This window comes from Meleagris gallopavo, chromosome 3 (genome assembly GCF_905368555.1).
Source record: "Meleagris gallopavo chromosome 3, MGAL_WU_HG_1.1, whole genome shotgun sequence".
NCBI lineage: Eukaryota > Metazoa > Chordata > Aves > Galliformes > Phasianidae > Meleagris > Meleagris gallopavo.
In genome coordinates, this window is record NC_139406.1 from 13,710,355 (window position 1) to 13,726,361 (window position 16,007).

The 16,007-nt window shown below is 51.1% G+C and overlaps 1 protein-coding gene across 5 annotated transcripts in view; it reads right to left on the reverse strand.

Annotated features, from left to right (window-relative positions):
- The window catches only part of LOC116216427 (uncharacterized), a 53,787-nt gene extending 37,884 nt beyond the window's left edge, over positions 1 to 15,903 (reverse strand). For all 5 annotated transcript variants that reach the window (XR_014882315.1, XM_085220302.1, XM_085220299.1 and 2 more), the window contains exons 1-2: positions 11,638 to 15,903; positions 10,730 to 10,870 (exon numbers count right to left, since the gene is read on the reverse strand). Coding sequence is in view for 4 of the 5 variants with exons in the window: in XM_085220302.1 (XP_085076428.1) it covers positions 10,730 to 10,870; positions 11,638 to 12,304 (808 nt within the window). In the remaining variant the exon portion in view is untranslated. The remainder of the gene's footprint in view (positions 1 to 10,729; positions 10,871 to 11,637) is intronic.
- Positions 15,904 to 16,007: the final 104 nt, after the last annotated feature.

The following is a 16,007-nucleotide window of genomic DNA, read 5'->3' on the forward strand; positions in this document are numbered from 1 at the left end:
TTCTGCTGAGCAGTGATGGATGGGGTCAGGGCAGGTCACGGTCTGGACTGCTGGGATCCATGCTGGACCTGGTACAGCCCGATGCGTGACGTTGCGCTCGACTTCAGGCTCATGGCAAGGTTTCCTCTCACTTCGGAGGTGTGTAAAGCACTTCTGTTGCAAACCCAGAAAAAGAAGGCACTGTGTAAGGGTGGAACAGAAAAGGTTATGGAAGATTTGCCAAGAAAGTGCCTGCGCTCTCCTCGTTCCAATACATGGCAGGCTTAGAAAAACTGAAAAATACCAAAAGGCACCCAGGGATTGTTTTTTAGGAAACAAAAGAAGCACTTATGGGTTAGCTTTTCCACGTTGCCACATTAGTAGATATACCAAACAGACAGCTTGATCCGGATGACTCACGCTGCAGAAAAGGAACAATGACCCTTGTGTTCCTCCAGTACAAATTATTCATTTTTCTCTGTCAATAAAGCCTTTATATATATATACATATATATATAATTCCTCCCGGGCAGCAAACGGGGAAGGTGTGGCTATCAGAAGATCACCCCCTCCCCTGAGGAGTCACATCTATTTGGTGGGGCGTCCGAACTCCGTGATGCCCTCAGGCAGGCCACAGCATCTTAAAATAACTGCAACACACCTCGTGCCGTGCCTGCGTGCTGAATCAGCCCAGAGGTGTCAATCACATCCTGCCCTGCTTTCAGGTAGGATCACCTCAGTTGCTCCTATCCTCACTTTTGAACTTACAACTTCCTTTTGCAGAAATCAGAATGGGGTGTGTGTGTATGTGCTTGTAATTCCTCAGTCTCCGCAATAACAATTCCACCCTTTGAGCCTCCCTGTTGGGAAACAGCCCCTGCAGAACAGCAAGTTCCTCTTTCACAACAGCCAGTTGCTGAAAGGAGGCAGCACAGCTTGGCAGCTAGAGCAGGAGACAGAAAACCTGGGCCATCCTTTTAGAAACGTATAGGAGTTTTGCTACCAACAGGCACACCAGCGTGACTTAACTCCACTGAATTAACTTGGCTCCTCAATCTTTTGCAGAATTATCTGCTCATCTCAAAGGTATCAGTGCTTTGAGAGCTCACCTTGAGAGGCTAGGCCTCATTTTCAGAGTTTCTGTACTGTTGCTGCGGTGCACCCAGAATCCTAGAATAGATGAGGATTGAAGGGACCTCAAATCCCACCCAGTTACAACCCCTGTTGTGGGCAGGACTGCCACCACCAGCTCAGGCTGCCCAGGGCCCCATCCAACCTTGAACACCTCCAGGGATGGGACAACCACAGCTTCTCTGGGCAGCTGTGCCACTGCCTCACACTCTCTCAGTAAATAATTTCTTCTAAACATCTCACCTAAGCCTCCCCTCTTTTAATTTATGGTTCAAAGCAGGTACAATTGGTTACAGTACCTGCTGCGGTCCCTCGTGCCTCATTTTCTGCACCTGTTAACTAAGAGTAGAAAGAACGACCTTTGCAAAACACACTGAGTTGCATGTGCAAAGCACAGCACTGCATCCTGCTGCTCTTCAATTTAGGAGCACACACTTCATTGCTGCACCTTGCTGCCAGGGGGTCCCTGAGCTTGCAAGCTAAGTTGCTGTATGGATTGCTAGCGGCTTAAGTCCAAGGCTGGGCGTGGCTCTGGGCAGCCTTGTCTAGTGATTGGCAACCCTACATATAGCAGGGGGGTTGAAACTAGATAATATCGTGGTCCTTTTCAACCCAGGCCATTCTCTGATTCTGTGATTCAGGGAATAAAAAAGAATAATAAAAAAAAAAAAAAAGAAAAAGAAAAAAAGTAAAAAAAAAAAAAAGATAAAGAAAAAAAAACTTGCTGTTCGATGGCTCCTGGGATACCAGCCCGTTTCTGCGTTGCCTGTGACGGCCGCAGGGTGGCGCTGCTGCTCCACGCCGCCCCGGCGCCCCTCCGCTGTATCGCGATCCGAGGCCGTCTGTGGTGAAGCTCCGCGGCGGGGCTCACGGCAGCGGGGCGTGTGACACAGCGTGTGCCTTCGGGAGGGACGGATGGGTTGTCAAGCATGCTGTAACACAGGCCTTTTGTGAATTATTAGTAATTTATAACGTGCTTTTTGGAGAGAACCTAGGGAGACAAACGTGTTTCCTTGGCTTTCTCTCCGATGACAAATGTCTTCTTTACTCCGCTTGCTCCCTCCCGCCTCCCGGCTTTCACTCTCACCCATGAGCCCGCTGAGCACTCGGTAACCCTATACCTCTCCGCTCCTCTCGAAGTGAAATATCTCCTACAGCAGCTTCCCGGAGGGTAGGCTCAGGGGTGAAGCCCTTCCCTACACATCTAGACAGTGATCTCTGCTCTGCGGTATACCCAGAGCTAACCTGGTAATATCAGGCAGGCAGCTCCATCCTGCTCCCCTATTTCTCCCCCTTCACCCCATCTAGTTGGGTTTTGTTCACTCCAAGCTCCTGGAACTGCTTCTGTCTTTGGACCGAGCACTGTGCAGGGCAGTCCTGGAGGGAGGAAGAAGAAAAATGGCAGCGCGGGAGGGCCAAGGGCAGGCTGAGCCTAGCAAGCATCGTCTAGACTTTCAGTCTCATGATTCAGTGTGTCTGATGTAAAACTATTTAAATAAGAGTTATGTAAATAACGTGGCAGACAGATAGATTATTTAATATAATCAAAGTGAGATAAGACCTGGGCCCCAATCCTTCCCTGAAGTATGGCTGCTTTGTGCCATCCTCACAACGCAAACAGCCCTGAGGCCAGGAGACCCAGCCAAGGGAGGATCACCCCAGTGCAAAGAGATAGCCTCTTGGCTTGCAGTCAGCTCCTGCATGGCTTCTCCACTCCTAAAGCCAAGCAGAGGGGCAGCCACAAGAAATCTCAGCACCCGACAGGCCTCTGCTACTATAACAGCACCTCAGAGCCATTGCTATTCAGGATCCATCCTTCAAGCTGTGCTGAAGGACCCCCCTTCTCCAGAGCCAGTCAGGGACTGTGACAAGGGTGTGAAGTGGCTGGATAACAAGATGAGCAAACTTTTTCCTCAACTCCTCACCTTCCAGCAGGGCTATCCTCAAAAACAGAGCTGAAAACAGCCCTTCAGCTAAGGTAGCACTTCCTTCTCATTACCACATTACCACCTTTAGCATATTTGTCTGGGTTTTACTCTTTTCTAAACTTCCCAGGGAACATCTGCAGTGTAGCAACTGCAACGAGGGCAGGTCCATCTGAGCTAGCTCCAAGCCAGCGCTCTCAGAGACTGGTAGCAACGCACAAGGCAGCACAACTCGCTCTGTGCTCCAGTGGACGGTGCCCACAGGATTGTGGGCAAGCACAGGGCCAAACTTGTGTTTGGTGGCGTGTGCGAGAGCTGCTGCAGTGCAAATGCTCCCTTACGTAACGCGATTTCCAGCAGCTCCCCCAGGACACCAGGTTTCCCACTAACTCAGTTTGTTTGCTTTTCACAGTGAGGTAACTGCACTTTCTTGACATTTCCCCTCTCTTGTCCTTTAAGCACAGAGGCCTGACTTGACCGTCCTTACACTAAAATCAACACGCGGGCAAGCCTAGGTAAAGTTTAAGTAAGGCTGTGCTGTTGGCACTTTCTGCAGCACCACACCCTTTGCCTCTTCTTCCCATCCAGGTCACTCACCCCTCTCCTGACTGCACCTTTTTGGTTTTTTCTCCCATAAGTCGCACAGTACACGCTCACTGTAACCTTCTCACCCACTTCAGAGGGGAGCATCCAGCCCTGCCTCCAGACATGGCCTGACCCGTGTACAATCTTTGTGGTTGCGTGACCATGTCAGTTCAGGACAGCTCGTCTGTAAGCCAAGAAAGCTGAACAGGACTAGCCCTGCTATGGACAGATTTACTTAGGTACAAATATGCTTTGCACAGCTGCAGCGTTCTCCCACCTGGAAATGCAGGGTAGTTAGAGCAGTGCAGCTGCAACCAGTGCTAGTGGTTTTTTTTGTTTTTTTTTTTTTTTAAAAACACACACACACACACATCAAGCAAGTGTGGCTTTAGCACATGCACAAACCAAGGAAAGCACATGTCACTCTTCCTCACTGTCACCTCCGTGGGCAACAATTCAGTGCATCACTGCATCCCCCTCATCTCACACCATCTACAGACAACTTGAATAAAGAACAGATTTACTCAGACTTCCTCCACTCCTACCTTCTACCCAAATTAATGTTGGAGTAGATAAGGCTGTGGAGCATTTCCCTTCCCTTTTTCAAACCTTTCCTTAGTTTAAACAGTCTGACTCATCAGCAACACAAAGATGACAAAACGTCTATTCTCCTCCCCCCTACCTCAAATGTTTTGGCATGATTTTGCTATCAAATTAGGGTATTCGATCCATGCCAGTTGGATGGAAAAAAAAAAAAAAAAAAAAAAAAAGGACTCCTAGAACACTCATTGTATATGATTAGGATTCAGGGAGGGTGCGGAGCATAACATAATAGGCAGAAAGTGAAAACAGCCAAAGGAAACGCCTACACTCTTCCTTTACAAAAGCTGCTTGTTGTGTCTGTCTGAACAATTGTTCAGAAACCTGGAGGAGAACGAGAAGGAAAAAGATAACCGACTTTATTAAGAGCAAAAGATTGATTGAGCAATTGATTGCACTTAATTGGAACTGGATGAGGAAGGGAAGAGGATTTCAGGTTATTTTCCTGGCCCCGCAAAGCAGCGCAGGCAGCAGCCCCACCTCCCCAGCACTGAGCTTCTCCCAGGCAGCACTCCTGGAAGCGGCTGGCTCTGGGAGCTGACCCCTTGCACAGCCCTGCCAACAGCAACGTCTGAGGCCTCAGGAAAGAGTAGGAACTCCAGAGTCGTGAGGTTAACCTCCGAGATTGGTTTGCGCATGTGTTTCTTTCCAGACCATTTTTTTATTTCGTGTCTCAGGAAAGCTGGGAATTGAGCCTGATGGGATGCTTTCCTCTGGAACAACAAGGCCTAGAAGGCTTATCGTTTCTATTTTGCCTTTATTTCCTCTTCCCTCTCAACCCCCCCCTTCTTTTTAAGAGAACAGCAAGATTCTTATCAATTAATTTCAGGACAGGGGCCTTCAAAAGAAAAGGGTAATCCATTTCTTAACTACCAGCTACGTGGTTGAACTTCACAAATCAAAGGGACAGAAACAGCACATTGAGGGGGTATATTTTCACGAAGCAAAGGTTTTATTTCCCAGAGTCACACGCATAATAATGAAGCTGCAGCACAAGAGAGAACTAGCTCAGAGTTTCACAATCCTTTTCCCCCCCCCATAACAATCCTCAAGGGGAAAAATGATAATGTGCATGAACAGCTAAAATAAAAGCTGAATGCAAGCTAACCACTTGGGAGTAACCAATTCCTCTTAATGTACTGTCATTACTGTACTGCCTGTAGTACCTTATTTTTCCTCTTAAACAGCAGGAAGAACAGATACTCATACTGCACAGATAAGAGTGTGATTTCCAGGGAAAACAAAAGTTCCAGCAGTTGGAGTTGGATTTGCTTTGTTTAAAATCAAATTGCAAGGTACATGGGCCTCAAAGTTATCTAAACAGAACGGTCAGCACATACAGGAGGCTGGAAGGGACCTCTCACAAACATCTCATCCAACACAGACGTCATTTATTTGCCTGGGAACGATCTAGATTAATAAATGCAAAGATTTGTTGCCTGTGAAGGCAAGGTGCTGAGCTGGATGGCCAGGATGCCCCATGCAGGGCTGTTCTCTGGCTTCCCAGGTGCAAGCAAGGGTACCCTGCAAGCTGTGTGCTCTGACAACACGTTTCACATCCACCAATCTCATTTCCAACTATAAGCAAAGAGAGCTTTACCTGAATGTTTTCAGATAAGCAGACTTTTTAAGAAAGCAAAGTGAGAGAGAAGGCAGGAGAAGTGCTGCTATTCGTTCCAGTGTGAGCCAAAAGCCACATGAACATGAAAGGAAACAAATACACCTTTTACACTGGGGCTGGCCATGCAAGTTCCTTAGGATGGGGAGACAGACTCGGAGAAGGAGGAATCAGCATGGGCTCGCCTCCCTTTCTCAGACACACACCTCCTGCAAGCCTCTCACTGTCACCTTATTTTCTGCCAGGAGTCACCGCTTTCCCAGTTCTGCCCACTGAGCCACTCACCCCTCGTCAGCTCCACTCCAAACAAGCCAGGTCATAGAGTCAGTCATATAGACCAACTGGGTCACATAGAACAGCTGGCCATACAGTCAGTCCATTGGGACTGAAACGGGATGGGAAAGCTCAACCTGAGCAACTCCACCTGCACACCCAGAGTCAGTGACCCCTGGCAGGACAGTGGTGACAAGCAGTGGAAAAAAGCATCCCTGGGACCTAAGAGGTGCCTGTCACAGAGCCCTGTGCACAGGGCTGCTGGAGCAGGGGTGCACACAGTTCTTCCCTTTTTGCAAACAGCCCCATCACTCTGCAGCTGCAATTACCTGTAGCTAGCACTCAGATAAGTGCTTTGAAGATTAAAAGTGCAGATACAAGTGTTAAATATTGTAATTATTCTTACTACATAACATTGCTGTACCGAAAGCAGGGAGGGGTTGTTTTTCCATGTTTGTATGTGGGAATACCATGACAGCTGCTCCTTTCTGTAAGTGAATTGCTGCCAATAACCTTGATAAGGAGTTGTGCTTGAAGGAAAAGGACCGAGTCGGGGAGTTTTCTTGGAGTGCTACATACCACAGTGAAATTAAACGGAGCTCTTACCAGGGCTCCTCTCTCAGAGCTTATTACTCTACGTGCTGATCACCTGAGATGCCTCCGGCTCCAGGAGGAGCAGCACTGACTCTCAGCACCTCCCCACGGCTCCCTCACCCTCCACTAATCCCAAGCAGTTTTAACCTCACTTCAGGCAGGCCCCACATCCCAAGGAAAAGGGTCTCTATTGCCTATTTCCTTTCACTGCAAAGCAGCTTCTGCTATGGAAACCGAGAGAAAGCATAAAATCAGAATCATTATGTAGGAGAAGACCTCTAAGATCATCCAGTCCAACCATCAGCCCATCACCACTACATCCACTAAATGATGCCCGTGGTGCAAGAGGACCCACCTTGCTTCTCCTTTTGTACTCTTGGGCACACGGAGCTGAAGCCACGAAGAGGGTTATTTCCACCCAAATATAAAGTACTCAGGTGAAGCAAGCACCTGAAGACTGCACTTATCCCCTCAGAGGAGATAAGCAGAGGCGATCGCTGCAGCTGATAATGCACAGAGGAGGTGTGGGCAGGTAGCAGGCTGAGAGGGCCTGGGTTACAGTTATTCATTTACTGCAGCTCCTCCAGGCTCCCAGGGGGCTCGCAGGTGCCTGGCACATATCTGGGAACACATGGAGCAAGTTCTTGCCTAATCCAAAACTTACTGACAGCAACAGCACAAAGTCTGGGATCAGTGAGGCGGTTTGCAAGAAGAGCCATGCTCTTACATCTTCATTTTTTGTTGTTGAACAATACATTAAAAGAAAAACAACACAACACACTAAGAACATATAACTATTCTAAAATTTTAAAGCTCATTTGGTGGTATGGCAGAAGGTGCAAAGGTGGCACAGGATGAAGGACTACTGAAAGAGAAGCTTGGGTGTGTCACAGGGCAAGGGAAAGGTAGGAGGAAGTGTAGGAGGTGATGCAGACAAGCTCACTAAATTGCAAGGCAAAATGTAGATTCTGTCCCCAAGCAAAACACCTCTGCTCTGCTGTCAGGTCAAGCTAATAAAGCCAGCTCTTCAGAGCCTCCGCCATTTGGCTGCATTTCCTTTCTCACCAAGAGGAAAAATAATTAATGAGCAGCTTCTGTCTGGCAATCAGCAACTGTTTGTGTCATCATATATGGAGATGGCAGCCTTCCTGATCACAGAACACACCTTCTTAAGTGGTGCAGCTTCTCCTCATTCAGCCTTGTGCCTCGTGCCATCCACGGCACTGCAAGGAACTCCTCCAAGGAGGGCCTGCAGGTGGGCACATCCTATAAGATGTAGCTTGCTGAGCTCACTCAAGTCTTGGTACATTGGCCATGGCCAGGAAGACCATGCTCCAGTATTTTCAGTCCTCACGATGTGGGATTTGCAATAGAACATGAACGTTGCTGGCAAGATGCATATTCACACTGGACTTAGTAACTAATAGAACAACTTCCTTTGTTTACTGTGCAAAGGACACGAGAAAATTAAGCTGATTTGGGACTAGTCCAAGTCTCTGCTAAAAATGCCTTTGACAAAAGCTAACCTCTCTGCTTCTGAATAAATATTAGCAATTTGTTTGTGCATTGCTCGGCCAGTTTTGTAGATAGGCAAAGACAAACGAGTAGAGAACTTGGTCATTTTCCTCCTCGCACCAATTGTCAAATAAATTATTCACAAATACACGCTTCCATCATTCATCTAGCACTAGACTAAACACTTTCTACTAAATTTGGTTTTCAGCATCATGTTTCAGTTTATGGTTACATTTTTCCCTGGGCAAAGCAAGTCAGTCATTAGACAGCTCTCATAGGTTTCCGCTAAACATGCTTGATTAAGTCTTTTAAGAAGGAGGAGGTGGAGGAAATTGTGTTTTAAAGTTAATAGGGACATTTCCATTCACTTCAGTGGGAATCATACTGGAAGAGAGAACATTATTTTGAAGATGCATATACTTAGTTCTGAAAAAAATCCCCCAAACCCAACAACCATGCCACCAAATGCCACACTTTATAATGGCCAGTCTTCAAACTGAACAGAATAAGAAACTAAACTCACCACTGAGGCTGCCCAAAGAAGCAGCTCTCCCAAGGACACTACCCAGCACATAGCATGCACCTGATCCACCAGCACCACTAAGGCTCCAGCCTTGTTCATTCTCCAGTGACTTAACTTCTTCTACGTGCTCGTGCACTGTGGTGATGCTGAGCTGGCACAGGTGTTCACCTTTAATTTCCCTAAGCCAGAGCCACAGCTGATGCAATTCAGCCTAATGGCTTGAGGAGCTGGCCTCGTTTGAAAGGAAAAGCAGAATTTGAAAAGAAAAATGAAAAAGAAGAGATTCAGAGATGGATTTATGTACTGATTTACTGCGTGCCATGCAGCCATACGAGGTCAGGATGAGACACTTGGAGGGGACCTCCGAAATGAAATAACTGCATGAAGCTGCCACATTTGGAATTTATATAGGTAGGCAAATTGAAAAGCAGGCACACCTCAAGAGTACACCTTTGCTGCAGGTCAGCAAGAAAACTCTGTGTCATCTTTTTCTTCAAAGAGGTTTAGACGGCTGCTGCCATCCCCTAAACTTAGAAGAAGGAGGGACATGGTGTGCTATTCATTGTATGCAAATCTGTGACAAACATCACTGAAGGCAACACCTGTGTTCATCCCTGCAGAGAGTGATCGTTTTAATCAAGTGGTTACTGTAAAGTCCTTCTCTTCCAAAGGAATTGGTACATTTCCAGCTCAATCCATTTCAGAGGGATCCACGAAGAATACCCCCCAAATATTTGTGCTTATTCATTGTTAGCACATCAGCCCAAGATCCTGGACACAATCAGGAGCTAGATGGTATAGAAACACAGAAGAGGAGGCAGTCCCTACCTTGCCAAGATTACAATCTCAAAAGTCATAGGGGAAAAAAAAAATAATAGACAAACAGGCTCAGCAAATGTTGAAAGCTAGAGGTGTGGTGGAGGGCTCACATTCCTTGCCTTATTCAGTGTGGGGATGTAAGACAAGGCAGGGCTCTGGAGCAAAAGAGCTGCATGAGGAGACACAAACCTCTCCTCAGGGGCCCATTTGCTGCAGGCTCCTTTCAGAGCTCTCCTACCAGAAGAGCAGTTTGGGAGGAGCCTATAGTGGATGTTAAGAAGGGCATCAGCACTGGACTTAAGCGTAGGGCCCTTCTTTCTTCGCCCAGCTCACATGGCAGGCACAGCTCAGGGCTTTAAGAAGGACCAGTGTCTGCAAGACTTGCTGTCTGTGTTTTCTTCCTCCCCAACCTCCCTTCAGCCCTGCCAGAGCATGTCACCTGGAGTCCAACCATCTGAAAACTATGCAGGTCTGACCTCTAAAAGTCAGAAATATCCAGTGCAGAGCTGATGAGGACCTTCCTTTCAGATTCATCCCAAAGCCCAAGCCATTATCTATCAGATCAGCCCCCGCAGACTCTCAGATACCACTCTGCCTCTTTCTCAGCACCCAGTGGGATTTCGGCAGAGCACAGGTGCCAAGGTGCTCTGATGCAGGTGGCTGTGGGCATGCCTAGCAGCACTGCTCCTTGTGCTGGGATCGCAGGCAGAGGGTGGAGGTGGGATGGTCACACAGCCCCAGGCATGGGCAGCACTGCAGGTTTGAGGTTAGCGGTCCAAGCTCTGTGTCAGTGGAGGTGACACAGTGCCCATGAAGCTGGCCCATACAAGAGCCTTTCCACATTTCCTCCACGCAGTTCTCTCCACTTAATTTAAGTGCACCTAATCAGGAAATCTGTTTCATTGGCATATCTCACTTAGAAATCAGGGATGCTTACTAACAATGACTGCATCTTGATCGGGATGGTAATATCGCTTAATTGGGATGCCTTCAGGTGTCTTAGTGGTTTGAGTTCTTTATGTCTCAAGCTCAAGCTAGTCTTGTCTGTCTGCTCCTCATAAAACAGCTTTCAGTTCCTCCTTGATAATGATACAGGCAAACGATGATGTAAGCTGCCCGAACATTTCTTGCTCCTGGCTGTCAGTTGCTGTGGGAGGGGCACATTACCTGCTGCTGTGGGTGTTCTTGCCACAGGGACGGCTGCGGGAGCTTTGGTCACCATCTCATGCAGAGCTTCCTGCCGTCCCCAAAGGCCTCTTGCTGTCCCCGTGGCCTCCTGCTGTCCCCACAGACCTTCTGCTGTCCCCACTGTAACCAAGAGCAAAGAGCATGTGTTGAAGGAGAGCGGAACGTGCCCCCGTGCCCAGCCACCACACAGGTACCCCACGTGTAATTACTTCTAAATGTAAGCCTCAGCTGAAAATCTCTGCTTCTCCGTCAGGGATTATCAAGTTAAACAGATAACTTCAATAACTTTTATAAATAATCCCTCAAGTGTCTCTTCCTTCCTAAAAAAACTGTGCTTGTGATTAGCAAGTGAAGCGCTCCTAGCGCAACCACTCAGCGTGGGACAGAGGCTTGTGGCCTCTGCTGCTTTGCAGGACAGGGACTTGGCCCTACTTGGCCTAGATGAGACAGATGGGACATTGCCTCGTTTGGAAACAGAGACCTACAGAACACCTGAGGTCAGCGCCAGTGGAACCCCTAGGTCCTATTTGAAAATCCCACTAATTTGTGCATGGTTCGTGCTTTGTGGAAAACAGCGCCTACACCCTGAAGGTTCTGTTTTGTAAACCCTTTTTTCTGCTTATTGCACTGTAGCACTGCTCCTTTCTACATGCAAACAGCTGTAGCGCGTTACGTCTGGCAGCGCACGAATAACTGTGCAGAGAGCATTTGTAGCCTCATAAAAGCACGTATGCAGATAGCGGAGCCTTACGACCTTCACTGCCTTTGCTCCTAGAGCCCTAAAGGAAAGCAGAGCTCCTTGGTGCGTTTGTGCTCACTGTACGTCAATGCCTCGTAACACTCCGAAAACCCCCCGCTCATCGAGCTTTGCGTGTGCGCATTCGCACCTCCTCTGCAGCCATACGGAGGTGCAAAAGCCTGTGCTTCGAGTTTACGGGCAGCTTTATGGAGCCGTTTCGTCGGAGGCCGAGCAGGGCAGTAACGAGACGGCAAGGGGCAGCTTAAAAAAAAAAAAAAAAAACCAGGAGCGCTTTTCCTGGAAACCGGCACTGTTTCATTCGCATGTTTTACGGGCAAGCCTGGCAACCCATAAAGACATTCCTTGGCACGGCCGGAGAAATAGCGGCCCCGGCGGAGCTGGCACCGCGTTGCCGCGCACCGCACAGACCAGGCACTGCGCGGGGCTCCCGGGGGCCCGGCAGGTGCGCGGAGCGGCGCGGAGCGGTCGGTAGGGGGCGTCCGCGGCCCGCGCAGCGCCCGGTGTCGCGCAGGTGGCCGGAGGGTGCGGCGCGGGCGCTGCGCGGGCGCTGCGCGGGCGCGGAGAAGCCGTTGCCCCCCATCTGCCCGCCGCGGGGCAGCGCGGCCCTCCCGCAAACTCATTCCTGTGCTCAGCCCTCGGAATACTCGAGAGAAGGGAATGATGAGCAGGAGCTGATCGCTATCGGGTGCGAGATGAATAGCCAAGCGCTTATCGCTGCCCAGAGAGGAACTGCCGCCTCGTTCTAGCGTAAATAAATCCTTTCTACAAATCGGTCTCTCTCCTCCCGCATACATGGCAGTGGGTGGGGATGGAGCTGAAGGCTCCTTCTCGCTCCCCGCTCCGCCGCCCCGCGAGGTTCCATTTGTGCGGTTCCAGAGAAGCCGGTGGGCTCAGCACCGCTCGCCGCCCCTCCCGGAGAAAGGAAGGAAACAAGGGAGAAAAAGGAACACAAAAGGGACAAGGGACCTTGGAAAGAAAAAAAAAGAAAAAAATTAAATCAAATCCGTGTCTGGCTGTCTCCTTGTCGTTTTAGGAGAGAGCTTTTAGCCCCCCACCCACCCTCTATGCCCCCAAACGTTGTTTTCTCCGTGAGATGCCGGAGCTGTGGAGGACCCACTAAATTAAAGGGATTTATGCGGTTACGGGTCGGTTTGGTCGTAGTGCTTTCTGTGTGACACCGCTCTGCCCCAAGTGCAGAAAGAACGCGAGCAGTTCCTCGCAGCGCGGTTTTGTTTGCGCTCCTGGTGCCGCGACACCTCTGTGTCACATGGACGGGACGAGGAACCTCGCGGGTTCCGACTGGTCCACGGCCCCGGCTCTGCTCTGGGAATTAAATGCAAAATTCGCCTTTAGACACCACAGGTGAAACGAAGGCGTTGCGTTCGTGAAATTCACGAAGCCGATGAGCGCTGCCGCATTTACGGTGAAGGGCAATTTATTTCCCATTCAAGAATGAGAGCCTAAAGGATGCTGGAGGGATGGAGAGCTCATTTTCGTATTAAGTTAGGTTGTTTATGTCTTAAGACAAAAGCCACCCGGGACTGGAAGAGTGCTCCGGCTCAGCTGTGAAGTCGTCAACCCATGATAATAGAAACAAAAATACGAACACAAACGCGAGCATAAATAAAATACAAAACGCGCACACAGCCCCTGAGCTCGGGCCGCGCAGCACTGCGAGGGCAGAAGGTACCGTGCTGCCAAACCGGTGGCTGGGAGCGGGTGGGTCTGGCATAGAGTCGAGCACAGATTTTGGGGGGATGGCCTCTCTCCCTGCTCCCCCTCTCCCCGAAAAGATGAGAGCTGCTCTCCCTGCCCTCCGTTTGCAGAACGCGGAAAGCCGCATCCTGAGATGCAAAGAGCCGGCTTGGGTGGCTGGGCTCGGAGCTGCAGGGCTGCCGCTGTGATGTGGGAGCCAAAAGAAAGAGAGAGAAATGCAGCTCTGACTCCGTCTAAACACAAACAGCCCGGGGCCGGCGGGCGGGTCACCCCCGGGTCTCCCAGAGCGAGCCGGGGGGGCCCACCTGGCTTTGCCCAGGTCAGACGGCGGCCCCTCCGCCCAGCGCTCCGCTGCCATCCTTCTTACTGACATCTCCGTAAATACGGCCGCCAGCGGCCACACACGCGCCGAGCCCCGCGGCGCGGCTCCCCCGGCCCGACGCTGCCCGGCGGGGTCCTCGAGCCCGGCCCCGGCCCCTCCGGCTCCAGCCCCGCACTGTGTGGGGCACCGAGCGATGCCGGCAGCCGGAGGCCGCGTTGGGTGCGCTGCTGGAGCCCTTCGGGGAGGCGAAAGCCCAGCGCCGAGACCTCTTTCTGGGTGGTATCCCGAGAAAGCGGTGGGAAAGGCGCCCTTCCTGCCGCCCTCGCACCAAATATCACCGTACGAACATGCCACTCTCGCTCCTCACAATGGTGACTTTTGTGCCCGCATGCAGAAACCAGAGTCGCGCTGCTGCGAGGTATGTAGCTTAGCACGCAGCCGGCAATTGCGTCAGTTCACAATTATAGAATCAGAGGGGCTATTGCAAAACGGGCTGAATGCAAACCACGCCGGATTAATGCCCCCCTTCCCTTCTTCCCTGAGCTGAAACCTCCGGGTGTTGGCACAGCCCCGCACAGCGCCGGAGGAGCAAAGGGTCCACCGCGCAGTGAGCGCGCAGCGAATGGGAACGGCTGTGTCCGCGGTAACGCCGTGGGAACATCGCACGGCCCGGGAGCGTGGGGACGGGATGACACGTTCCTTTATTCCCCCCCTTTCCTTCTGCCTTTTCTTTTCTTTTTCTTTTTCTTTTTTTTTCTTTTTTTTTTTTTTTCTTCAGCAAAACAAGAGAGAGTTTTTGAAAATACCGAGTGTTGGGACGGACACACGGTTTTTGAAAATACCAAGTGTTGGGATGGATAAACAGCGCAGTGCTCGCACGTTTATTCGTTCTGCAGTCGTGAAGGAAAGGGGGAAACGCGCAGTGGGGCAGCAGCAGGTGAACGACTGCAGACGGTGAAACACAACGGCTGTGTGTGACCGGGTATTCCCCATTACAGCGCTGACATTTATTAGCAAGAAGAGACCCGCGACGTTTGAATATGAAAAGGAGCAGATATCAGCCCGTATAAATTACTTCTTTGGTTCCTCGTAGTGAAAGCACGCGTGTGCCTATTGAATAACCAACGGCTCTGCGCTGTGTGAGGAACGAACCGAGCGAAGGATGCGTCCTCACAGCGAAAGGCTGTGAAAGGGGCTCGGAACCGGGGGAACCCCGGGGTTCTCGGCCCGACTGGCGCTGTCACACGCTCGAGTGAGCGATGCCTCGCACCAACGCGCTCTCAGCGTCTTTACCCCCCCACCTATGCCGCCCCGCAAAACAGATGTCGGCTCCTTCCTCCGGCCGACCGGTTCCGAACGCCAGCGGGGTCCCGGCTGGCAACGGCCGAGGGCAGCGGGATGGGCTTCGGGTCCCCGCGGGGCTGCCGGGACTTGCCCCGCAGGACACGGACGCGTCTCTCCCGGGTTTAAACAGCGAAATGAAATCCTCCTCGCTCCGATGGAGCAACGACCGGAGAGAGGGAGGGGGATGCTGGAAAAGAACGAACCGAGCCCTCACCCCTCGCCGCCTCTGCGTTCCCGTTGAAGAGTTATTCCCAACATCCCGTTACAGCCCATGTACGCTCTCAGGCATTTCAACAAAGGCAGCAGCAATACGAATCAATTCTAGCCACGAGGTCCGGCCAAACGATATCAGGAGCACCCCCTTTCCCGCGCCTATTTCTTTTCGTTCCCGTCACACACACCTGACACACACGGAGCAGAAAACGGCACCGCAGTGGGGCACAAACGCCGCACCCCGGGCTCCGCGCAGGGTCCCCCCAAGGAGCGCGGAGCCGCGCACCGCACCGCGTCCGTACACCATGCGAATATCCCCTCCGTGCCCACGGGCGTGGGGAGAGGGAGAGGATCCGAGGTGCGGGGAGGGAGAAAGGCCAGAGGGAGGGGGTGAGCAGAGAAAATAATAACAACAAATTGCGGGAAAGCGGGGGGCGAGCAGAGAACATAATAACAATGAATTGAGGGGAGGGGGAGAAACACGCGTGGCGGAGAGCTCCGCGTGGGTGTGTATGCATCGGTGAAAAGCACGGACCTGTCCGCGCTCGTAAGGCGCACGGGTGGGCGCTCACGCGGCCTTGGCGCTCCCTCCTCCCCCCCCGCACAAAATGCGCGCAAAATGCGCGCAGGCGACGGGGCCCCGCGCAAGCCGCGTGTGTGGCCGTAGCCGAGAGCCGCGGCTGCCGGCGCTGCGCGGGAGCTCTTTTCCCGTCTCTCTTTCTCCCTCTCTCTCTTTTTTTTTTTTCCCTCCCTCTCTCTTTTTTTTTTTTTCAGCCCGGTCGCGTTTTTTTTCCCTCCTCATTCAGAGCCGCGGGTGTTTCCCGGCCCCCATTGGCCGTCCGGACTCGGCGGGGCGGGGCCGGGCCGCTGCAAAAGGAGGAAAAGAAAAAAAAAAAAGAGAG